General features: G+C 34.1%; 2 protein-coding genes and 2 pseudogenes across 3 annotated transcripts; 2 read left to right on the top strand and 2 right to left on the bottom strand.

The window, feature by feature from the left end:
• Nucleotides 1–544: 544 nt before the first annotated feature.
• Nucleotides 545–2920, bottom strand: LOC133860961 (probable adenylate kinase 7, mitochondrial). The gene is made up of 4 exons (XM_062296646.1): nucleotides 2511–2920; nucleotides 2177–2317; nucleotides 1122–1355; nucleotides 545–969 (listed from the first exon to the last, which is right to left on the bottom strand). The coding sequence occupies exons 1-4, from the start codon at nucleotides 2838–2840 to the stop codon at nucleotides 817–819; spliced, it is 858 nt and encodes a 285-aa protein (XP_062152630.1). The 5' UTR covers nucleotides 2841–2920; the 3' UTR covers nucleotides 545–816.
• A 397-nt stretch (nucleotides 2921–3317) lies between these two features.
• Nucleotides 3318–4928, bottom strand: LOC133860605 (protein RALF-like 34; annotated as a pseudogene).
• A 1265-nt stretch (nucleotides 4929–6193) lies between these two features.
• LOC133861575 (UPF0481 protein At3g47200-like) lies at nucleotides 6194–8621 on the top strand (annotated as a pseudogene).
• Nucleotides 8622–18237: 9616 nt separating this feature from the next.
• Nucleotides 18238–22479, top strand: LOC133861326 (UPF0481 protein At3g47200-like). Of its 2 annotated transcripts, none has more exons than XM_062297081.1 (3): nucleotides 18238–18327; nucleotides 18928–19005; nucleotides 20830–22479. In XM_062297081.1, exon 3 carries the CDS (start codon nucleotides 20876–20878, stop codon nucleotides 22271–22273), a length of 1398 nt encoding a protein of 465 aa, XP_062153065.1. In that variant the 5' UTR covers nucleotides 18238–18327; nucleotides 18928–19005; nucleotides 20830–20875; the 3' UTR covers nucleotides 22274–22479. The 2 variants fall into 2 exon arrangements, with proteins under 2 accessions (XP_062153065.1, XP_062153066.1); XM_062297082.1 differs by having other exon boundaries at nucleotides 18305–18423.
• Nucleotides 22480–25973: the final 3494 nt, after the last annotated feature.

The raw sequence follows: 25973 nt of genomic DNA on the forward strand, positions 1-25973 counted from the left end.
TTTAGCAATTACTAATTAACACTAACCGTCACACAACTTGGGTATTTTTTCAAGTTTAGCAGTTACTAGTTAGCACTAACCGTCACATCAACGGTCGACAACGTTGGAATAATCTTTTGAGAAATTACAACCTAATTTTTTTTTTCACCAAAATTACGAATTTAATAAAGCCATGGCCGATCATGTTCGAAAAAGTAAGATATTACGCTGAAAATCAGCAGTTCGAATATCGCCCAGTCTTTTGTGTTTGTATGATTGTATCATTCACAATGATCCTAATAAAAATTAAAATATTAATTCAATTTTTACCATTTATTATCAACTTAAATTTTGGCTCTCCTTACACTATTTAATTTCAAGCAAACCTAAAAAAATCCTTGGGTAATATAATAAGAGCTAAAACATAGCCACGTAGGGAAAGAGCAGGGGAAACCAAGAAACCAAACTTGTGGTGCAAGTGCAATGGATCAAAAAACGAAAAAACAATACATTAAAATGAAAATTTAAAGCAGATAATAAAGGCAAATTGTTATTAAGCAAGGAATGAATAAAGCACATTTTTAATTTGTATAATATAATGGTCGTACAGGCCAGTGTTCTTCTCTGCTTCTCATCTCTCACCAGAACTAGATCACACACGTACAAACATTGCAGGGAACTTGGCAAAACAAGAGACAAAAACGCCAAAATTTCAAAACTGAATGGAATATTATTCCGCATTCAAAAGCTTCAATACTCACTGTGGTTCTTACACTCGTATTTACTAGTATACCGAAATGAAAATAATAGGGCAGTCAAAAGACTTGACAAAACCGATCACGCAGTCAGCTTCTGTGAAGAACTAACAGCATTTATATGCTGGAGGTGCAATGCAGCCAACAGCCCTTGCCAGGTTTCTCCCGGTGCACTTGCCACATGAAAATCAAGAAGTTTCTGCTGTTTTCTATAGTAATCTTCCAATGGCTTACTCTGAGTGGAAAAGAAAAAACAGTGTCCAATTAGAGGCCATCAAAATCTTCCACTTTCTTTCTAGACATGAAATAGAGATTCACAGATGGAGCCAACTTAAAATTGTGAAACTGATTGCAAAAATTACGCTTTAAAAGAATGCTGGGTGGTACCTGCTCTGAAAAAATATGAAACTTTTCCTTCCAGGGACCTCCTGTATCAGCACAAGAGCTCTTTAGTTGTTTGTTCTGAAACTGCAGATTTAGATTACACCCGGCATTTCTCATGCTAAGATATTCAAGACAAGGAGAAAAGTTTCCAGCTCCTAGATTATTTTTCACCATGTGGTCTTCTGTGCATTTGAAATTCACGACTAAATCGATATCAGCAATTTGGTCAAGAATCTCCTGTAAAAAAAAAAAAATAATTCCAGCAATCAAGCATTTGAAAATCAGATAAATAGCTAATTACACATAATAGAACTATAGAAATGAATATAGGCTCTGTTATGTTAGAATATTAATTAACTGATTAAATTCATTATTTTTTATTAGCTTAAGCTTTTAGATAACTGATTATTTAATATAGCATTAGATGAGAGGTTCTGAATTCGAACATTGTCTCTTCAATTCACCTCTAATTTAAATTAAATATTCTATGTGTTAAGTCTCACTTACTAAGAGAAAGTTTGAACCCAAATACGAGGAAGAATGTTAAGATACAAATTAATTAATTAAATTCACAATTTTCTACAGTTTAAGCTATTGAGATAATTGGTGATTTAACATGGTACACATACAAATGCATACAGTTCACATATAACCCAAATCACTGTAAACCACACATGCACATGAAGGAAGAAGAAAAACAAAACAAAATAAATTCCAGCATTCAAAGAAAACATAAGCAATCAAGCATTTGAAAGTCCCAAAAAGTACTAATTACACATAACAGAACTATACATGAAAATGCATACGGTTCAGATGTATCCCAAATCAATGTAAACCCTGTATGCACACGCGCACACAAAATGCATACAGTTCACATGTATCCCAATTCACACAACAATGCATACAGTTCACTTGTATCTGGAATCAACGTAAACCACAGACACACAAGCACAAGTGCATACAGTTCACATGTAGCTCGAATCAATGTAAACAACAGAAACACACAGACAGTGAAAAAGAAATGTAAATGCTGTAAGTAATTTGAAAATTGAACCTACAGCTTGCATCCTTGTTCGAGGAATCCCATCAAGAATAAACCCGGTTTCGCCTCTGCAGTATCCTTCTTCCAGCCTCCTTGACAACAGGGTAAAAATTATCTCCTCCGGAACAAGCTTCCCTTCATTCACTGCATTCGCAATCTGAATTCGTTGAAAAACAAAAGGTAGAGACCATCAAAATAGTAATGAATTCAAAACCACGCAAAAAAAGTTACAAAATCTCATCAAATTTGTCTTCGTGAAACACCCATACTAAAAAAGGGAGCTTATAATTCATTACCCATTAACCAAACGGAACGCACAATCGAAAAGAAACAAAAGAAAGAAGAGTAACCTGCTTGTAGAGAGAGGAGCGAGGGTGGAGTTCTTGGCGGACGAGGCTGCCCATGGAAATGTGAGGGACTTCCAGTAGCTTCGAGAGCCGCTCGGCGTACATGCGTCGTTGGAGTCCTCGGTTCCCTATCAGAACCCACTGGACCCCTCTCCCTGGGACCCACCCTTCCGTCCCCACCACGCCGTGTTGTTGCAGCTCCGGCTCCTCCTCGTCGTAATAGTCGGAGTCGTACTGGAGCTGAGCCGCCGCCGATCCGTACGCTCGGCTCGCGAGGCAACGGAGACTTAGCAGCCGCGGCGCGAGAGGTCGCAGCCTGCTGAGCCCGGACATGGTGGCGGCGCGAAGGGCGTTTTGGAGACAGAGAGAGAACGAAAGAGGGGTTTAGATGGCAGAGGAAATGTTTAGGGTTTAGAGAGAGGAAGTGGGGGATTTTGTGAAATTGCCATTGTCTTGCAGGTAAACTACGGGGATGCCACTGTCGCTTGTGAATCTCCTTTACTAAAAGTGGGCTTTATGACTGTTTAAGATTTTCCAAACAGGGGAGAAGTAGCCCATTGGGCCTATATATGTATTAGGCTCAAATTTGAGTGAAGATTTTGTTTCGTGAGAGCATTCTTTTAGTAGAGAAAAAATTACTCTTGCCCAACAAAGCAGGTCAATGAGCAAAGCGCTTCACTGCACCATATGCCCATCAATCCAGACATAGATGCTATCTAGTATATAGAAATATGCATATAATTCCCAATTGACGTATAGATGGTGATAAGCCTACACAAGGATTGAGCAAATGCTACAGATGAAAGGAAATAACCAAAAACCAGGCCAAATTTCCATACAGATGCAAGCTAGCGTCTAAGCACATTGTCTACATAAATGGATAATAATACCGACTAAGTAATACCCAAAACTCACACCACCCAGATGGCTTAACACTCTCAGCCCACACCCAACAAAACTTACACATACCCATTAACATAAATCGAATAAATAAGCATTTGAAACCCAAATCGACCACTCTCATCTCCTGTAGCGAGCAATCCTAGAGCAGCCTCTAGTGTGTAAGGGTTCACCGGTGTTCTGGCCTTGCAGCACTTGTGGCCAGTGAGTCATCAGCTTTTAGACTTTGGAAAAGCCAAATTAAAAAAAAAAAAAAAAAAAAATTGGGAGTGTCAAAATTAAAAATATAAAAAAAATTAAAAATAAAAAAGTGTAAATTTTAATTTTTTTTTAATTTTTTTTTTTAAGATTTTTTTTAAAACTTTTTGGAGAAAAGGTTGGAGCTTGGGGCCATGGACCTCCCAAGATTCTACCTAGCTATGCCCCTGTGGATGTAGTAGGACCTCCCGGAGCGAGGCAGGCATAAGATTCTATTGGTCAAGAGCGCGCTGTACGAAATGAAATACCTTACAACTGTATGCCAGAACGGAATGTAATTCTTGAAGAACCCATATGCACAATTATGAATTATTACACAATTCAAAACTTATTGGGGGTCCCAGCAATAAATCTTAAGTTGTGTAATAATTGTGGATATAAATTGTGCGAAAATCATTTTTCATGCCCAACAATGACCCATGCCCTGAAAACCCACATATAATAGATTCTAGGCTTACGTTAGATGGCCAACGTCAGCCTTAGCAACGTCAGATACTAATCATTTTGCTGAAAATCAACCTCATCTTATTTCTTTCTTTCTTTTTTTCCTCAAATGATGGCCAGATTCACTGAAGGCTTTTCAATTTTTTTTTTTTTTCTAAAAATAATATATTTTTTTAATTTACAGATCTACCCTTATTTTTTTTTATTTACTAGATTACCCCTCAAGATATCTTTCTTATCATGTTCATTACTTAATAAGATGCCATCTTTCCTTTACTAAATTCCCAAAATACCATTTTAGTCTTTTACTCAACTGCCCCTTTTTAGAAATCAGTCGACCATAAAAAAAATTTTATTCTTTAGCTTCAAATAGGACCATTAGAAACTTTTTATGGCCATACCTGAAAAAAATAGTCACAAGTCCCACTTATTTAACCATAAGTTATTAGTTCTACTTTACCAAAAAAATTTCATAATTTAAAGAATAATTCTTTAAAAACTTCCATCTGCTTTATTCCTGAAATTTTATAAATCCTCTAAATTAAAATGATTTTAATCCTAAAGAGTAAAAATCGTGGTGTTTGATAAGTCTTTTAAAGAGACCTTTTTTTTTTTTTTTTTTTAATGTGTTTTGCTTAAAAAAGTGCATGGAATATGATATAAAGGTGAAAAATAGTTTGAATTTTTTCTTTCTTCTTTTAGAGAAAAATGATGAAATTTATTTATTAATGGAAAAACATGAAATAAAATAGTATTAGTTTTAGAGTATACATATATTATAACACTTGAATTAGCTTAGAGCATTTCTAGCAAACCCATTCGTATGGCTAATTATAATAGTTATCTTTAGATATTATTAGCCACTTTATCTTTCCAACATATGCTTCAAAATAGAACATATATATTCATTTTGCTTCAGTGAATTATATATAGAAAAATGCTTGTTACACAACAGGTTGTGGTGGGACCCACCCATGTGAGTAGGTTGTGCACTTGTTGTGCACAACCTGTTGTGTAAGTAACACAGCTCTTATATATATATATATATATATATATATTGAAAAGGTGATCAACTTTCATATATTGGAAGTTCATTGTTGCACTTTCTAGTATTAGTTTTTTATTCTTTTGCATATCTTAATTCCCTCTCTCTCTCCCTTCTCTCCTCTTTCCCTCAACTTTCATAACAAAAAATACATTGAAAAATAATATTTAAAGAAAGTACAGTTGGATCGAGAGAACTTGCTAGAGTTTGTATTGTAAAAGTAGTAGATAAAATAGAAAATTATATATTTTGATTTGCTAATGCTCTATTTGTTTCGATATAAAACATTTTCTATCAAAAAATATTTTCAAATAAATTATTTTTTCACAATGAAAATATTTTTCAGTATTTTGCTTGTACGAAAAAAATCAGTAACGGAGACAAGATTCCGATGACGATGGCCAAAAAATCCGACAGAACTTGCCATTTTTCGGCACGACTAGTCGAATTCCGCCAAATATTGTTGATCAGCTATTCTACAGGAAAGCTTCTGGTCAGCCTATAAAAGAAAATGACTCTATTTTTGGCATGTGTAGTATGGTTGAAGTTCCAGCCCATGGTCGACTTGATAGTTGATATTGCTAGAAAACCAACTAACCACTCACCTCAATTAGTATACATTGTCACCTAAATTTGTATTCTGACTAGGCAAAATAATCTTTGAATCGGATAGCCGTGCGTGAATGCTTTACTGATAGAATACAACTTTTATTACAAGTCTTTCTAAAAACTTATATATATGACAATTTATCATTGGTAAAATAATTAAATAAAAAAAATTGACTTATCGATATAATTATAAGTGATTGATTTGTTAATCATACATTCTTAATTATTTAACCGTTATAAATTGTTACTTCAGTTTCTATGAAAATTGTAATAAAAGCATTTTTTTTTTCTTCTTTTTTTTCCTTTTTCAAATTTTCTGAACTGTTTCCATGTTTCGCACATGCATGGTAGACTGGTAGTTGGCGCTACTTCAATAATTTACATCAGTAAATAAGCTAGTGACCGGGAAAGGGAGCATGCTATTGACTATGGTAGCTCCAAACTTGTTCTGCAAAACGGATCGGACCTCAACTCATGACTATGGTAGTCTAGCTGACCATTTTCCTGGGAACAAAGATTCATGATCGAGTTCATTGAGGTGAGGAATATCCTTTATCTATTTTCATGGCTAAGCTCGTCACTACTGTTGCCACTCAAATCTAATTTCTATTATCTCATCTTCAATATATATTAATGTGCTAGTTAGTATGAAGCTCACTCATTTGTGCTTTGTAAAGAAACCCTATATATATATATGGAGTTTTCTAGCTTTAAGCTAATTAAACCTGTTTCTATAGAAATACTAAAATTTTTTTGCATTAGTTTAAGCATCGATTGATCTATATATATATATCGATCGCTCTTAGGTTTATTATACTAATTAATCCTGTGAAGAGTTAGATCTTTCCCTGCAAAATCCAATTCATCCAAAGAGATTTGTACAACTTACTTTAACTGAGTAACCACTTATAATTTCATTTATTGTCCCGTTTGTTTGGACGTAAAATGATTTTTGTCGTAAAATATTTTCGGCGAAATTATTTCCAAAAAAAATAATTTTCTCGAAAATATTTTTAAGTATTTGGCTCGCATGAAAAAATTACGAAAGGCGAAAATCAAAGTCTGACAGCTGCAGCCTCCGGAATCCGACAACGTTGCCGAATTCCGGCTAGACTCCTCCGGATCAGTCCAAATCTGGTCGGATCTTGGCCATTTTGGCTAAATCCTACCGGATAAATGGCCCGATCCGGTCAAATTCGTCCAGATCCCAGCCATTTTGGCCAGATCCGGTTGGCTTCTGACCATGGCCGGATTTCGGCCAGAATCTGGTCAGCTGACTCCGGCGACGGTGACCGAATTCCGGTAGCCGGATATTGCTGAATTCCAGGGCTGGCTGGATTCCGACGACCAACTATATATTGCCGAATTTCAGCAACTAGATATCGTGCGTATAAGGACGAAGAGTTTAATTTTTAAAAGCGATTTACAGTTTTTTAAAAAAAATTAAAGAAACTTTTATGGTCAAATTGAAAATGATTTCCGTTGACCATTATTTTCGCCCCTACCAAACATCGTAAAATGTCGAAATCATTTTACACCGAAACAAACGGAACATAAACTTAGTTTCTAGACTTATACGATCGAACTTTTCTTGCAGAATGTTGAAGCAAGCGGGCTAGAACTTCAGTTTACGAACCAAAACAAAGTTTTAAGAGAATTGTGGGTAAAGATATATATATAAATCCCTTTTATTTTGTTTTGTTTTCCTTTTTTTTTAATTTTTTATCTTTTGATCATTCAATTCATGAAGAAAGAATTTTAAAAGGCCCAAAAGGGACAAAAACAAAACTAAAATATGGCTATGAACATATTTTGTGATCTCTTTTGTTTACATTGTCATTATAAAAAAATAAATAAATTTGTCATGAACATATACAAATTATTATGAACATATTTTGCAGTTAGTATACATTGTCACCTGAATATTCAAATCTCTTTTGTTTTGTTTTTACTTTATTCTTCTTCTTTTTTTTTAAAAAAAAAAAAAATTGTCACTCCGAAAGAAACAACTTTAGGAGGCAAAAACTGAAAAGAAATTACAGATCCAACATATATATATGGCTGTGAACGAAGAAGGAGATGGTGTTAGAATTGATATCGGCCGCTTGGAGTCTTCAGTAAAAGATATGATGCCCCATTATTCGCTTAGGCCACCCAAGTGTTGCATCTTCAAAACCCCAGTCATTCTCTACAGGCATAATGAAAAAGCTTATATCCCCGATGCATTTTCTATTGGGCCTCTTCATCATGGTTGTCCAAACTTAAAAGCCACAGAAAAAATTAAAGCCAAATACTTGTAAGTTCTTATTTCTCGATCACCCTCTCCGGATACAATGTTAAAAACTCTCATCAAGTCCATCATGGAGGTGGAGAAAGAGGCTCGTGAGTGTTATGCTGAAGCAATTGATTACAGCCCAGAAGAACTTGTGAAAATTTTGGTAATTGACGGTTGCTTTCTGATTGGTTGTTCCTCAGGAACACTTATGCGGAGCTTAGAGAAAAAGATGACCCTATTTTCACCAAGTCATGTATGAGACAATTTCTAAGCCATGACTTGATATTGCTAGAAAACCAAGTACCTTGGATGGTACTTGAGATTTTGTTCTTCAACTTGACAAAGGATTCTGACTTCATCTTGCCCCTGATTCTATTTGCCAAGGGATTCTTCCGTAGCATCTATTTCTCAAATAGAATGCCTCCCTTGAATCAAATTGTAAATATCGAAGACATCAAGCATTTTGCTGATCTATTCAAGAAAATTTCAACTTTATCAAGCACCGATCCCCAGCAGGATGAGTGTGTGAATATCCAATGCATCAAGCATTTTGTTGATCTGTTCAGAAAAATTGTCAACTAAATCAAGAACTCTGTTCAAGAAATTGTCTTCATCAACTAGTCTGATAAGGAAATTTTCAACTTTATCAACTTCTCTGTTCTGGATATCAAGTGTTAAAAGAAAGAAAGAACGACGACGAGGATGGGAATTCCTGCCTTCTGCTACGAGACTTGTGGAGTCTGGAATCAAATTCAAAAGGGGTACGTCTGAAAGCATATTGGATGTAAAATTTAATGATGGAGTTCTAGAAATTCCTTCATTTGAAATTCACGACGTAACAGAAACAGTGTTTCGAAATCTTATCAGCTATGAACAATGTCACAGCTACTATGATCATAGGATCACTTCCTATGCCATACTTCTAGACAGCCTCATTAATACTGAAAAGGATATAGATATTCTCTGTGAGCATAAGATAATTGATAACTAGTTGAATCCTGAGGATGCAGCCCAGCTCTTCAACAAGCTTTACATTGACACTTGTGTGGCCTACTACTACACAGGTCTTTGCAGGCGAGTGAATAGTTATTGCCGATGCAGATGGCCTAGATGGCGTGGAGTGCTTGTGCGCAATTATTTCAACACTCCATGGGCTATTCTTTCTACATTGGCCGCTATTATCCTTTTGATCCTCACCTTGATACAAACTGTATACGCCATGAAAAAATAGCATTACTTACGATTCATATAAAACTTGTTCTATGATTGGTATCTCTATAATGTCCTTTCCAATGTCAATTACGAAAAGAAATTAAGGGCAGTTGTTTGCTCTGGTGTATGCGTACGAAGAATAATTTTAGAAGTCTTTCTCGTGTTTTTCTTGTACAAACCAAATTAATGTGAATAAATATTGCAAATGCAAATGATGAAGTAAGGAAATACGAGCACCCTTCCCAATATTGCTTCAGGTGCATTTCTTTCTTTTTACTACATTACATTTAGGTGGATTCACTTCTCATAGTTGCACTTCCTTTCCTTTCAGTTAAGAAATCTATTTTTCAAAACAATATATTTACACTTCAAGTCCTCACAATTAATATTGAAGAAGCTGCATATTAGTAAGGGAAAACTTCACAAAACCTACAATTTTATCGCCCTTCCACCATCCAAAAGCTAATGCAGGGAAAAATGAAAATGAATGAAATTAAAAGGGAACAAAGGAAGGGGGATAAGAATAACGTAAGATCGATCGATTCTGCAACTTCATTGTCAGGACTGGAAATAAATAATAAACGAAATATCACTCCAATACTTTCGCCAATCATCATGGCAATTGGCAACCCTGTCTACAGTGACGGACCAGGGGCAGGGCAGCATCGCCACAATTCCCAAAAATTTGTTGAAGTACTCGACCAATATTATTATATGTTTGGCAGATCGGGGGAGGGAAGAAAAAGGAAAGCAATGGTGTCGCTTAATTAGTTTTAAGAAGTTTATGAAGAAAGAAAAGAGTGCACCGTCGACATAACTGAAAACAGAGCAATACAATTGATTAAAAAACATATTTATGTGAGATTGCGTGTATTTTTTGACCAATAAAAAAGTGAAGGATACGAAAGAGAGCCTTTCAATAGTTGATTTTAATTTTGGTCTTTCATGACAACATGTCGTCATCGATAACTTATCGTAGTTGCTCCGTCGAAAAAGATTATCAGCAACAACACTAAAGTCGTGTAAAAACCTAAATTGACATCATGTCATCGCTGATGATAAGTTATCACCGACGACAATGTTGTTGTTAATTGATAATGTTAGAATATAATTAAATAATTAAATTCATCATTTTTTTATTATTATTTTAAGCTTTTAGAATAAGTAATAATTTAACATGGTATCAAAGTCAAATGTTACAAGTTTGAATTCTGACTCAACAATTTACCCTTATTTTAATTAAATATTTCATATAATAGGCCTCAGTTATTATAAAGAAATTTGGCCCACACATAAAAAAAAAAAAAAAAAAAAAAGTGTTAAAATATTAATTAAATAATTAAATATAGAAATAATTAGGACATTGAAATCTATCATGAGGTACACAACAATAGGCAATGAGGAGCACAAAAGAAGGGGTAAGAAAGAGCTTGTAGTTTGAATCTTGTGCATACTGGAAACAAACCACGGCTTGCAAGTTCAACCTCATATTTTCCATATAACATGAAAGGGATTTTTTGAATAATACCAAAATTCTACAAGAGAAGAAAAAAATAAAACAAATTTGTTAGTATATTAGCTGCATTCTGTTGACAAAATCACTGCTATATCAGGGTATTGCTGAAACAGGAACGCTGTATTTTAGAGAATTTTTCAGAGTAATATATAATATTTTCTCAAAACAAGGAGATTGCCTAATTTGACAAATTCTGTGTCACAATTCATCAAGAAGGCAATTTCCTGAAGACAAGGAAGATTCTAACGCAGTTACAGCTCAGCAAAGGCGGTTTCCATTATGATCGTTCAGACGACCTGATGAAGCGTTCGGACGCCCACCAGTGTTCGAAGAAGTATCTGAAGACATCAGCAGACACCAATCACAGAGAGCACATGTTCGCACGGATGTCCGGATAGCCTAGTGGACACCAATTCCCTAGAGCTCCTGTTCGATGAGGAGTCCGAACACCAAACTAGAGGCTGGGAACAGTGAAGATAGCATACAACCACCCGGACGCTGGGGCAAAGCCGTCTGGGCGCGCCTTCTGAAGATTTATGAAGAAACGCTTATTTTGAAATTGGTTGCTGCTTGACATCCGGACGCCAACTTACCCAGTTTGGACGCTGTCTAGAGAAATCCGTGTCTGTGTAGATTTAGGATTTCTTAAGCCTATTTAAAAAGGCTTCCGGGCATTGTTTTTGTAAGAATTCCGTACTGAATTCCTGTGTGCTAAGAGATGGTGTTTAGTTAAAGATTGTAATATTTGCTAGCTTTCTTAGAGTTTTATTTGTGTGATTTGATCAATTTTTTAAATCTAACCTAGGGAGAAGCTCTAAACTAAAGGAGTCCATTAAAGAACCTTTCAGACAAGAGGTTTAGTTGAGAGACGTTCACATGTAGGTACATGTTAGAGTTAAATGTACGACTATTGCATCAGAGATATATGAGTACGACTGTTTTGTAATTAACTCTCTTTTTTTCTTTTTTCTGAATAGTAGATTTCCTGTGTTTGCATGTTCCGGAGTAATTTTTCTCTTTGGTACAAAGAGTTTCCACTTCGTCATCAAAATATATATCTTATTTATTTTACGCATTTATATTTTGGTGAATTATTAATCACACACACAATTGTTGGAGTCTTTATTTTTTAGAATTAAATAATAAATCATATTGGCATGGCTCAAATTATCACCATTGTTGAAGTCTATGTAAGCAAACCTGCAATTGCTTTCATTCTTTACACAAATTCCAGCAGTTCACACAAAATATAAAATGAAATTATAAATTTATAAACTCACTTATTGTAAAATGTTAAAAGACTTCGATCTAAACTAGAAGAGTCTATAAACTCAGCATTGGGCAATTGTTATTAGTAGTTTTCAAAAGACCTCTATTCGTTGTTAATATTGCACGCGTTTTCAAAGGTAGAATGTACTCAATGTAGTTTAGTCTATAATTTATGTTCATAGGTTAAAGCTTTGAGGGCTATATTTTGTTCTTATTCTTAATAAAATTTATAATACAAAGGTCCTTATTTTAAAAAAAATAAAAAAATAAAAAAATAAAAAAAGAAAAAAGAAAAAGAAAAGAAAAAAGGGGGAGAGAATACAAAATGATAAGGGAAGATTAAATCAAACCAGATTTGAATTAATTCAAATATGATTATATAATTAGAAGAAAAAAAATGATTATAGGAAATTATAACCATTTTCCAATCATATCTTTGAAATAAATCACATAATATATTATATTGAGAAATGTTAGGTATCCTAACATTTTTATTTTTTTTTTAGTCAGAATTTAGTTCTAACCTGATGTGTTACAATCCTCTGAAATTATGGCACACTTTTCAAAATGATGAATTTCATGGAATTGTGACACATCAGGTTGAAACTAAATTTTGAAAAAATAAAAAGTGTTTAGATGCCTAGCATTTCTCTTGTATCAATGTTCCCCATGACAAAATGATCCTTTATAAAATTAAAAAATTCTTAAAATATGTTAAAACTATTTTTTTTTTTTTTTTAAAAAAAAAAAAAAAAAAAAAAAAAAAAACCAAGGGGGTGCTCCCTTTTTTTTTTTTATTGTTTTTCCTCAAATTTTATAAGGATATTTTGTTTTATTTTATTTTATTTTTTTAAAAAAAATTAGGATCTTTATTTTTCTTTTTGCTAACTTTGAGGAGGAATTGACATTTTTTTTTTTATATAACCTAAAAAGACATTAATAGTTTGAAAGACGTCAATAATTTGATGATACCCTGTTTGATATCTCCTTTTCCTTTCCCTTCTCTCCCTCCCTTTCTGACGCGTACTAACAGGAGAAACTTTTAGCAGAAATGCTGAAAAAAAATTTCAGCAAAGGACAAGTTTTTCCAAGATGCGTACTGACTGGAGGACAACTTTTTCATGAGAGGACAATTTTTTTTCCTGTTTTACCCCTATATATTACGTTTATATTGCAGAATTTTTTTTCCTGTCAGGGGTAGAATGGGTAAAACAAAATAGGCTTTTTTTTACCCATACTACCCCTGTATATGACAGTTGAAGTTGCTGAATTTTTTTTATGTCAGGGGTAAAATAGGAAAAAGAAAACCGTCCCATCTTAGAAAGTGGCTGAATTTGTTCAGCCTCCTGCGAAAAGCTGATCCTGTCAGCTCATGTCTGGGAAAGGAAAGGAGGGAAGGGAAGGGAAAGGAGATATCAAACAGGGGAGTATATATTTTTTGAACTTTGAGGGGATACGTATATTTTTTGAATGTTGTGCCCAGTGGGCCTCCATTTAAACCTTGCCAGCTACCATCGGAATCCATGGCTCAAACCTTGTCAGACAGCATTCGTGTCCTTCTCTTACCCAGTGTCCTACTTTTAACCGGCCGATGTACGCTGAAACATCAAACATGTCTTGCCTCCATCAAGTTTTTGGCAGTTTTTAACTTTTTCACGTGGGCGGCAAAAATTCCATTCCCTACTTTGCAGTATATATTGCACGCAACTGTGGTGTCTAAGATTTAATCTGATGTCGCGAATCACGAGAAGACACGGTCATCCAACGGTCATTATTCCAAGTTTCACAAAAATTTGCTGAATCAAAGTTATACACTATCACCTGAAACCAATTTGCCTTTTTTTAAAAAAAAAATTATATCTGTTAGGAAAAAATGAGAAAAAAAATATTATTTAAATATTATTTTAAATAAATACTAAATAAATAAGAAAGGGAAAACACTTGTCTCTGATGCAGAGAATCGTAAAAAAATCAGAAAATGTCAGCTGCAGCCTGCATGTACGTACGAAAGAGAAAAGAGACTGAAGGGGCTGAAAAGACGAAACATGAGGCAGACTGGCAAGACTGTTGGGTCACAAGCGTCTCGTGAATTGTCCTGATCCTCGTGAATTGTCCTGATCCTTAGCACTGTTGGGTCACAAGCGTCTCGTGAATTGTCCTGATCCTTAGCGGACAAACAAGATTTGTAGAACAGTAAGCAGATTACCTGAAATAATGACCATTCCTTCACTTGCCACTTTCATTCGTACACGGCCACCTCAATTCATCGGCAAAAGCCCCTCCATGCATAAAATGACATCACAGTTCGTTCTGCGGACTTTTATCAAATACATTATAGTCATTATTTTATTCAATAAATATTTCTCAACAAATTCGTCCTACTTCTTTACATATGATGAATTCGGTATAAATTAAAATTTTATTTTGTAACAAAAGTGAAGGCGACGAGACTATCAGAAAATTCAGAAAGTTGAATTCAGAAATCTAAAGTCTTCTTGCCGCATGTCCTAACTACGCTGTTCTCCAACGCAATAGAATTATGATAGGAATTTTCAAATTTGAATTTTGAATTGTAATTGTCAATATCGTGATACATTTTAAAGTTTTGCATCGTTAAACACTGAGTTAACTTCGCAACTTTCCTTTATAAATCTTAAACAATCACGTCTCGTACACTACATTTATGGTATGCAATTTCTTCATTTGAAATTTGCTAATGCTGACACCACCACTACCAGCAGTCATAAAAATTGATGAAACAATTCATTCTAAGAAGAAGATAAGTTTTGATACGAACTGATGCCAAAATTAAATTTGTTCTGATAGCGTGTGATAACAGAAGAAATTAAAAAAAGAAAATCATGAGAAAAAAGAAAATAGCGAATAGAGAGAAAAAAAAATAATAATAAAAAAGGTTGGATTAACTACTATTGATTCCTTTGCCCCTACTAAAGAGGCTCCTGTGCACGCTGGATTATCTACAGGTCTAGCATAAAATGCAACCCTTTCATCGACTTCTCAATGAGAGATTGATAAGGGGTGGTCGCCCGACACTAGATCTCCATCTGTACAAGGTGCTGGCTTTGGATCCCAATCATATGGATCTAGAACATATTCTTCAAACTTGGCTTCGACTCTTAAACAGGAACGCTTTCAGCCTTCCCTCGAGCGAAAGGACACCTTTTCCTTAACAACGGGTAAATTATGAGGCCAATAAAAGTGGTTTTTTTTTTTTTTTTTTTTTTTTTTTTTTTACAGGTATTGCCATAAAAAGTTTCGAATGGTCCTATTTGAAGCCAAAGAATAAAATTTTGGGATAACTTTACTTAAGGGTGATGAATTTTCATATTTTTTTAAAAGAAGGTACCTTAACTTTAAAACATCTCAATTTAGGGTATCAATTTTTTGAAAAGTTTCAATTAGGGGTCCTCCGTTAGAATTTTCTGTTAAATCTTCTCAAGATTTTCAAAATACTCATCTCTTTTTTTTTTTTTTTTTGGGAAGGAAAAAAAAAAGAAAAAAAATTGTTAAGATTTAGGTGTTTGTTAGAATTTAACGGAATTTTCAAAAATACAAATGCCTGAATCTTTGTAAATTTTTATAATTTTTTTTTTTAAAATATAATGGTATTTTGAGAATTTTGGTAAGAATTAATGAAAAATCCTAACAAAGGACCCCTAATTGAGACTTTCTGAAAAATAAATACCTTATATTGAGACATTTTAAAATTCAAGTACCTTCTTTAAAAAAGAGTAAAAAATTGATAATCTTAAGTGAAGTTCTCCTTAAAAAAATTTTTATAGTCGACTGATTTTTAAAAAGGGACAGTCGGGTAAGACCAAAATGACATTTTCGGAATTTAGTAAAGGCCAAAAACAACTTTGAGGGGCAATTTGGAAAATAAAAAAATATATCAGGGTAGATCTGTAAATTACAAATATTTTTTTAAGAAAAAAAAAATTTGAAAAGCCTTCAGTGAATCTGGCCATCATTAAAAAAAAGAAGCATTGATTAGTTTCTGACGTCAGCCATCTAATAACGTAAGCCTAGAAACTGTTGACAGCAAATTATTCACATGCGGTTTTAGAATATGATTCGGTTGTATCTTTTATAGAATGATTTTTGCATACCACTCGTATATATTTGTATATTATTTTTTAAAATTAATTAATAAATTTTCAATACTTATAAAAATTTACTTGTAAATCTTATACATATTATAATTAATTTTATAAAAAAAAAAAATTAGTGATATACGTATAACATTTTTCTATTTATTATAGATTGACAGCGAATTTTACGTAACATGCGGTAAGGATTTGTTTGATAAAAATATGTACAGAACAGAATAGTAAATTATTAATTTCAAAATTAGTAAAAAGTGATGATGTGATATAAAATAAAAAGAATTTATATAGAAACGTAAAAGAAATTTGTATTGTAGTGAACTTTTTTATTTGAATAGTAATAAAAATTTATTAATGTGATATAAAAAATAAAAAAAAATGAGAATATTTTAATGTTGATTGATAATAAAAAATATAAAAAAGTAAAATAAATAAATACATATAACAACATTACTCTGTTATGCTCTAGTTAGTGCTCGGCAAACAAGCCCTAAATGCTTTTAGGTCATGGCGGGTAGAAGTCTTCTAAAAATAGGGATTCGGATCCTCTGCAACAATCTAAGCCGTTCGTTCTAGTAAACTACTTCCCAATGACTTCATAGCAGCAGAATAATAAAGCTGATGCTTTCATTTTCATTGCATTGAGCCGACCACATCTGTACCTCTTCCCATTGGACGGTTCAGATAAAGGTAATCAATGGTGCCTTACAAGGTTCACGCGCGTACTCAGTTGAAAAATCTTTTCAAAGCTCATCTCACATTCTCACTTTCTAGTCGCCTGGGCGTGGGTGTGTTGATAACAAGTTGACAACTTATTGACAAATGATTTACTTTATTTTCTACAGTTTTTTTTTTTTTTTTTTTTTTTTTTTTTTTTTTTTAATTATCTTTAAATATACGAGTTCATGTCGATTCTTCATATAGACCCTACAAATTTAATAAAAATTTTAAAAAATGAAAGAATAAGAAATTGACAAGAAGATGATGTATAGTGTATCTCATTTTTTTATTTCAAAGAGTTTTTTTTAAAAAAAATTAATGTGATAAAATTTTGTTGTAAATTGTTGGTACAGTTTCCGGTACGGTGACATGTTCATGCCTAAGTCAGTTCAAACTATTTATTTTCTGGAAAATATCAATCTCAGAACTTAGAGAATCTGCGTATAAAAAAATACCTGGCGTAGTGGTCTTATTTATAGACTCACAGTTCATAGTTATAAAACTGCTGTAATACTTGGAGCATAATCTGATTAGGAGTCTGAGCCCTAGATCACATAATCTTTAATCTTATATTCATAGAATTCAAATTGGGTAGTAGAGTCCAAGCTGGGTAGGACATTACCTATTCGTCTGATTGCCTACTATTAGATATCTTATCCCATATTTGATGGGATAAAAGTCTTATCTTGATATACTCGGGATATACGTCTTTTTGGAGATAACGAATGCTCTTGTACTTAGGTTTGATTTGGCCAGGCCAACCCGATGGGCTCGGCCCTCGATACTACCATAGGCCCACATGTCTTTGGAGCTGATTATTTCACCAACATAAATGTTTGGGTGTTGTGTTGAAAATTATTTGTCATTGTTTTAACATTTTTTTTTTAATAAAATGGAAAAGAGAAAAAGAGAAAAAGGGGATTGTTGATTTATTTATTTATGTATTGTCGATTGAGTAGCACTATAGCAATTAGCCTTCTTTTTGGTTAAGTTGATTAGTCGGATTGAGAGAAATTATGCTAATTTTTACTATAGAGTTAACAAAAATAATCTTTAATTACTATATAAGCCGAATGAGAATGCTTGCGAAATGAGTAATTTTTATTAACCTCTTATCTCCCAACAAAAAAGTTAATATATGCATGTACGTATTATATATGGTCTTGACCGACCAGCCCAATCATTGATTGCATTACATGGTCTTGACCGACCAGCCCAATCATTGATTGCATTACATGTAGACGACTAGTAGTTGGACCAAAACAATGTTGAACCAAAAACCAACGGATCATGAATTTGTGTAGCTCGTGCAGCTAGCTTGTAGTTGGCACTACTTCCATTTGCATCTATAAAAAGGGAGCAGTAAGTAGCTCCAAACTTGTACAACAAAACGGACCCTCAAGTATTCATGACTATGGTAGTTTAGCTGACCAACAAAGATTGAGGTGAGGAATGAGGATCCTTTTTATATCCTTATCTATTTTCATGGCTAGCTAGGCAGCTAGCTCTAGAGTTTTTCTCTAAGCTCGATCGTCACTGTCGTACGTTGCTACTCATTCTAATTTCTATTAATTATCACCTTCAATATTATATTAATGTGCTAGCTACTCATTTGTGCTTTGCAAACAAACCCTATATACATGGAGTTTTCTTTATGATAAACCTGTTTGGCTGTTTCTATAGAAATACTAAAATCTGCTTTGCATTAGTTTTAAGTGTATATGACTAATTCCTGACTTGGAAGACAGCTGCTTTAGTAAAAGGACACATAAAAATAGATCTCTTTTAAAATAAGTTTTATTATGAAAAGATAAGAGAGCAAGATCTGATCTAAAACTTAGATATAAAGTCTAAGTTTTTTTAATATCAAATCTATTTTTTTTTTTATTGGGGGACAATTAAGAGCTATATATATATATATATATATCATTTTGTTGTCTAAAGCTTGGATTTCTTCATGAGTACAACTATACATTTTTGAAAAATATTCTTATAATTTTATTTAAATTTCTTTGATGGGTCTATATTAATTTTTTTTTTTGCAGGATCCTCAAGGTAGTCCGAAAGAAAACCAACTTTAATCTAAGAGTGGTGGAACCGGCAAGCTGTTGCACTCTTATCCTGTATGTGAATTTAATGCTACCTATTTATGCCTTCATTTTGTTCCATTAGGTCTTTTATCACTTTTGCAATTAAATACTTAAATTTTAAAAAGTGTCAATTTAGAGTATTTATCTTTTCATTTTTTTTTTCAATTTCAACTCTCCGTTAGAATTTTTTATTAAATCCTGTCAAAAATTTTAAAATACCCCTCATTTGTTTAGAAAAAGAAAAAAAATTTGTAAGAATGAATCTTTGAAATTTTTTATAATTTTTTGGGAGAAATTTACTTATAACCTCTAATTTTTCATCACTTTTAAAAAAAAGTATTCAAACTTTAAAAAGTGTCAATTTAGGGTATCCGGCCATCTTTCATTTTTTTTTCTTTTCAATTTCAACCGTTCATTATAATTTTTCGTTAAATTTTATCAAAATTTCTAATATACCCCTGTGTTTTGAGAACACAAGGAACACGACACAGGGCTATATATTGAAATTCAAGGAATACAAACCGCATGTTCAATATCTTGGGATGTCTTCGGTACGTGTATATATATACACGTATGAAAAGAAGTGAATCCCAAGAAGAGGAGTAAGCTTGGATTTCTTGTTTTTATACAATTATGTTATCCGGAAAATATTCTTTTTATGATTTTATTTTGAGAAATACTAAAAAACCACGTACGTCCCACTCCTATGAGTCCCATATATCCTATATATATATATTGAGCTGACTTGAGTGTCTATCAGTCCTCGAGATATATATATATATATATAACAAGAATTGATCAACTCTTTGAAATGGGGGTGTGATTTATGGCGTTACTCGTTCATTTTAGTTTCTTTGATGTCTATACGAACTGTTCTTACCGGATGCTGAAGGCAAGCTGGAACATCCAGAAAGAAGTTGCATTCTTGTTATTTTTGCCTTAATTTGGTTCTATTTGAAGTGCTTGTTCTTCTCTTATTTTTAACTAGGAAAATGATTGGGTTATTACAGTTTTACCAGATATATACCTTACCAACTAAAGTGGGAGTCCATGCTAGTTATAATCGAATTTAATTATTTATAGTGTCTGAAATAGTAAGTGTCACGTGAACTTATAAATTAGCATGATAGTTTGCTTGATACTATCACGCAAACAATCAAATTTAATTGTTTAGTAGATTAGTACGTGTTTGAGGTAATAAATATTATGTGAACCGCCAAATTTGTTTACGAGGGACTTATACTACTTAGTTGGCTAGCAACAGGCTTTTAACAAAATCAGAGCAATTTTCCCTCTAAAAGGCAAGGAAGAATAATTACCTAAATCTAAGGGCAAAACAAATCATGTGCCATCATGAGCTTAATTACAGAACCTTCTTTTTCTTAGTACTGCATGTTACACTTCAACTGTTTTTGGATGAATGTTGCACTCATGTTCTTATTAAATTAGATTTTTTTCGTTATTCTTTTTGGAGTAAACACTGAATAGTACTGTCTAAAGATATTAATCTATTTTGTTTAATTTTCTTTTTCCTTGAAGTAGTCGTACCCTATTTTTTATTAACAAAATCAAATCAATTTTCGCTTTCAAAAGGAAGGAAAATAATTACCAATATCTACATTCTTGTCACTCATATTAAGGGCAAAATATGCCCCGTGCCATATATAGGCTACTATAAGCTTAGAAAACCTTCTTTTTGTCAGTGCCACACTCGTACTCTTGTTTGGGCAAATGCATGTTACTCTAGTTTTCTTATGATCAGTTAATACTTTCGAAGAGTATTGTGCCTAAAGCCTTTCCATTGTTTTTTTTTTTTTTGTTTTTTGTTTTCCTCCTTTTTTTTGGTCACTCCTGAAGAAACAAGTATAGGAGGTCAAGAAAGAACAGGGAACAAAACCAAAATATGGCTGTAAACAATGGTGATACTGATACAATTGATGTGGAAAACTTGGCATCTTCGATACAAGTTACGATGTCCCAATATGGTTTGTTCATGCCACCTAAGCGTTGCATCTTCAAAACTCCCATTGCACTCTACAGGCATAATAATAAAGCTTATATCCCTGATGCATTTTCAATTGGGCCTCTCCACCATGGCCGTCCAAATTGTCCAAACTTTGAAGCTACAGAAACAATTAAAGCCAAGTATTTACAAGGCTTTATCTCTCGCTTTCAAAATCCAATACTGAAAGATTTAATCAATTCCGTCAGTGCTTTAGAGAGAGAGGCTCGTGAATATTATGCTGGACCGATCGATTATAGCCGAGAAGAATTCGTGAAAATTTTGGTAATTGATGGTTGCTTTATGATTGAGCTATTATGCAGGAATGCTTCCATGAAGCTTAGAGAAGAAAAGGACCCTATTTTTGGCATGTCTGCTATGATTGAATTTCTAGCCCATGACTTGATATTGCTAGAAAACCAACTACCTTGGATGGTTCTTGATCATTTGTTCAAAAAGCTAGAAAACCAACTACCTTTAATGGATCCTGATCATTTGTTCAACATGAGCCCGGACGGCCGTAAAACCGCTAAGACCCTAATTGATCTTGCCATTGAATTCTTTGATAGCATTTTCATATTACCGCCGCCTGATAGACCTGATCTTGTTCGAGACATCCAACATATTCCTGACTTGTTTAAAAAATTGTTGGTTTCATCAATTAAAGTAGACCAAGATCATATGCCTTATGCTACGCTTCTCGACATGGGCGAAAACGAATACTCATCAATTGAAGGAGATGAAGAAGAGAATTCGCGACTAGAATCGGGACAGCACGTACCTACTGCTAAGCGTCTGATGGAAGCTGGAATCAAATTCAGAATGAGTGAGTCCAAAAATATGTTTGACATAAGATTTACAAATGGTGTCCTCGAAATTCCTCAAATAAAGATTCATGAGATCACAGAAACATTTTTGAGGAATCTCATCAGCTTTGAGCAATGCTACCCCAACAGTGATAAAAGGATCACTTCCTATGCCATACTCCTGGACAACCTCATTACCACTGCTAAGGATGTCGAGATACTCTCTGAAAATAAGATCATTGATAACTGGTTGAATCCAGAGGATGCCGCCAAATTCTTCAACGAACTTTACAATGACACATGTGTCGAGACATACTATTACGAAAAACTTTGCAGGGAAGTGAATAAATATTGTGAAAAGACATGGAATAAATGTCGTGCAGTGCTTGTGGGCAAGTATTTCAACACTCCATGGGCTGGTCTTTCGTCATTGGCTGCTGTTATCCTTTTGATCCTCAACTTCGTACAATCTTGGGATTCCATCACAAGTTAGTATTACAATATTTAGAATTTGCATGCTAGAGCTAGCTGGAGATTCTTATCTCCACATGTCATTGATAAGTGTTATATCTCCTAGTTTAGCTAAGACTTGTTATCTTTATTATCGTTTCATTTCAGTTACTACTCTAGAATATTGTACGCTCGTATTTCTATTGAAGTGATGACAATTGATTAATAAAAAAAGCATGCAAAGTTTTATCCCCCACGTACATTGTGTTTGACTGAGGCCTAGATCCTCTAATATCTTACTATTTTTATCTCTTTTCAGCAAATTAATTAGGAAGAGGTAGACTTCCGAATTGATTGTTTGGAGTTAAAGATTATGCAATTGGAGCTACAAATTAATGTCCATTCAATATATGGCATGTCATGGGAGAGAATGGAGAAAAAATTCTATGAAATCGCCAATGCATTCAATAGAATGTTGCCATGAGAAAATCATTAAATCAAAAGTTCTGATCAGCCATAAACAATAACATTCCCATTTCTCGCACCAATCATCATCAGAAAAAGAAAAAACACACCCAAAACTAAAAATCTGCCGGTCCTCTCCTTCTTCCAAACTTTGTACACCATAAAAAGTTAGAATTGCAATTTACAACCCCCATAAATTAAAACTTGTTATATAATTGGTCCCTCTCAATAAATGTCCCTTTCAATGTCAATTATGAAAAGAAACGAGTGTTGTTGGCTTTGGAGTCTGTATTTTAATATGTTGGTTCAAATTACTGAGATTGTGGATTGTAAACAAATTAATTTGTAAAAAATTATGTCATAAATTTATTTAAATTGTAAAAATCGTAGTAAAGAAATGGGAGCACCATCCGTTGCTTTTACCTTTTTGGTTCTTTTCTTTTCTTTCAGTTTGTCTGTAGATTGTAGTTTCCCTTTTCCTATATATATTGCTTAGAAAAAAAATTGGTTCGGGTGCAAATCGTTTTAATATATCTAGATAGATAAACTACCAGTCGCGCTTCTTTTCCTGTCGGCATAGAATTCCTTTTCTTTCTTTTTTTCTTTTTTTTTTTTTAAAAAAAAATTAAGTATCACCTACAGTAATGCTATCATTTTTGCTTTTATCACAACAATTCATTTCTAAAAATTATTTTTTATTAATGCTTCATTTGTTTCGGCGTAAAATATTTTGTCATAAAATATTAATTTCAAGGAAATTATTTTTTAGGAAAATGTTTTTCGCAGAAAGCATTTTCTGCCGTTTGGCGCGTACGAAAAATTACAAGTATTTTTTATATTTTCATTCAATTATATTAACTTATAAAAATCAATTTTTATTCACAACATAAAATATTAATATAAAATAATTGATTGGTGGTTATCTAAGAGTGACCAGTGATATCTTGGTGGTGGCTTGGTGATGGTTCGGCGTGGCTCGATGGTGGGCCAGGGATGGCTCGGTGATAGTTTGTGGGTGGCTCGACGGTAGTCCGGGGGTGGCTTGATGGTGGTCCGAGGGTGACTCGATAGTGGTCTGGCGGTGGCCTTGGTCCATCTTGGTGGTGGTCCAATGATGGTCCAGAGGTTTGAGAAGGAGAAACTCAAACTCAGAAAATGATTAACGAAATTTAAAAATGTAAATCATTGTCTGAAACTAAAAAAGTTTTTTTGGTCAAACTGGAATTATTTTTTGGTTCGACTATTATTTTCAGTTGCACCAAACACTGAAAAATATGAAAAATCTTTTTTCATATTTTACGCAGAAACAAACAGAACGTAAGTGGGGGTCACTACAAAAAAATCAGGAATTCTGGACGGTTTGAAACCGTCCAGATATTGGAAAAAATCGTCTGGAAAACGTTTAAGATGGTTTTTTCTGGACGGTTTCAAACTGTCCAGGAAAATGAGTCACTAATCCGGGTTATAGACGGTTTGGGTCAAACCATCTGCAATTCCAGACAGTTTGAGCCAAACTGTCCAGAATTGGTTCTGGACTGTTTTTTTTTTAAAAAAATTATAATTATAATTATGGTTCTTATTTTTATGTCCGGTGGTCAGATCGAGCTTTGTCTACCAGCGTAAATCAGCTCCGGTTCTACTGGAAATCCATCGGAGAGACGGGTTTCTTCTGTCACTGCCGGTCTCCTTCGGGTTCCACCTGAAATCAACGGTAGATCTGGTCACCAAGATTCAAAAAATCCTTCACAAATCAAACCCAAGAATCACAATCCAAACCCAAAACAGAGGAAAAATCCTTCACAAATCAAACAATCCTTCACAATCGAAACCCAAGAATCACAATCCAAACCAATACAAAAACAAAATTCTAACCTAACCTAAGAATTTCACTTACCCCAAAAAAAAAAAAAAAAAAAAAAAAAAATCAAAGATCCATCTGGTGGTTTGGAAAAGAGTGGTGTCGAGGAGGCCGGAGGGGGGGAGAGAAAGAGAGAGGAAGAGAGAACCGGCCGGAAATCCACGTATTCCGGCCGGATCTGTCTTTGTATCTGGATAGAGATCCGGCTGGGCGTGGGTTTCGGCTGGATCCGGCCGGATATCTGACCTTCCGCTTTAGATTCGATCTCAGCAACGTCACCGACATCGGCCGTGTCCAGATCCAGTTCCCATCGCATGTCTCAGTCGCCGGTCGGAGAGAGAAGAAAAAGAACGAGAGGGAGAGGGAGAGATGAGGTCGGACTCGAGAGAGAGAGAGAGAGAGAGAGAGAGAGAGAGATTTTTTCTTATGAAGGGAGAGAGATCGATCGATCTGGGTCTTTCTTTGAAAAGAAAAGAAAAAAAAAAAAAAAAAAGAAGAAGAAGTTCAAACGTAAGCATTTGATTAAATTTAGAGACGGTTTTCCTAAAACCGTCTGGAAAAAATGGTTTTTGTTTTAAACCATCTGTAAATTTACAAACGGTTTCAGAAAACCGTTAGAAAAAAAAAAAACAAAGAAAAAAAATTCAAACGGTTTTTTTTAAACCATCTGTAAATTTACAGACGGTTTTTCCAAATCATCTGAAAATTTACAGACGGTTTAATTAAAGCCGTCGTAATTTATGATTTTACAGACGGTTTTCAAAAAACCGTCAGTAAATTTTTTTTTCTAGACGGTTTTGTCAATAAATATGAGTTTTTTTGTAGTGGGTGGCACAGCCACCCTTGTAAAGCCTGGGGGTGGTTTCGACCATCCTCTATGGCTGCTTTGGGGTGGCCAAACCACTCCCATGGTCCATGGGGTGGTTCGGCCACCCCCAAGGGGGCCAAACCCCCAAGGTACATGTACTTCAAATGGTACCAAATTAGAGCAAAAAGAACAAGAATGCAACTATATTGAACAGGCAGTTTGTGTTGCTTGAATTTCAATATATCTAAAATTTGTCACCGTGCTAACCATTTCGGTTAGCCAAAGGTTAATTTGGTGAAATAAATTAATAATGAAGCATAAATTAAGGGGGAAAGAATAAAGAACTGGCGTCACACCAGAAGAACACCAAGAGTATCACTTTCCCACAATTTAACTGATAATAAATTTTCTTCAAATAATAATTGTTTCGTGAGTACATGGCATTTTAAATGGCCATCCACTTATTCTAAAAGAGACCTCAAATAACAACAAAACACTAACACATAACAAAGGTGGACTAACTAACATCACCTTAAAATTGAAGTCAATTTCAAGCTCCAGGACTCGTGTTGCACATGGAAATCGTTGCACATAAGAATGGAATATTATGTG

Source organism: Alnus glutinosa, chromosome 2 (genome assembly GCF_958979055.1).
Source record: "Alnus glutinosa chromosome 2, dhAlnGlut1.1, whole genome shotgun sequence".
Taxonomy (NCBI): domain Eukaryota; kingdom Viridiplantae; phylum Streptophyta; class Magnoliopsida; order Fagales; family Betulaceae; genus Alnus; species Alnus glutinosa.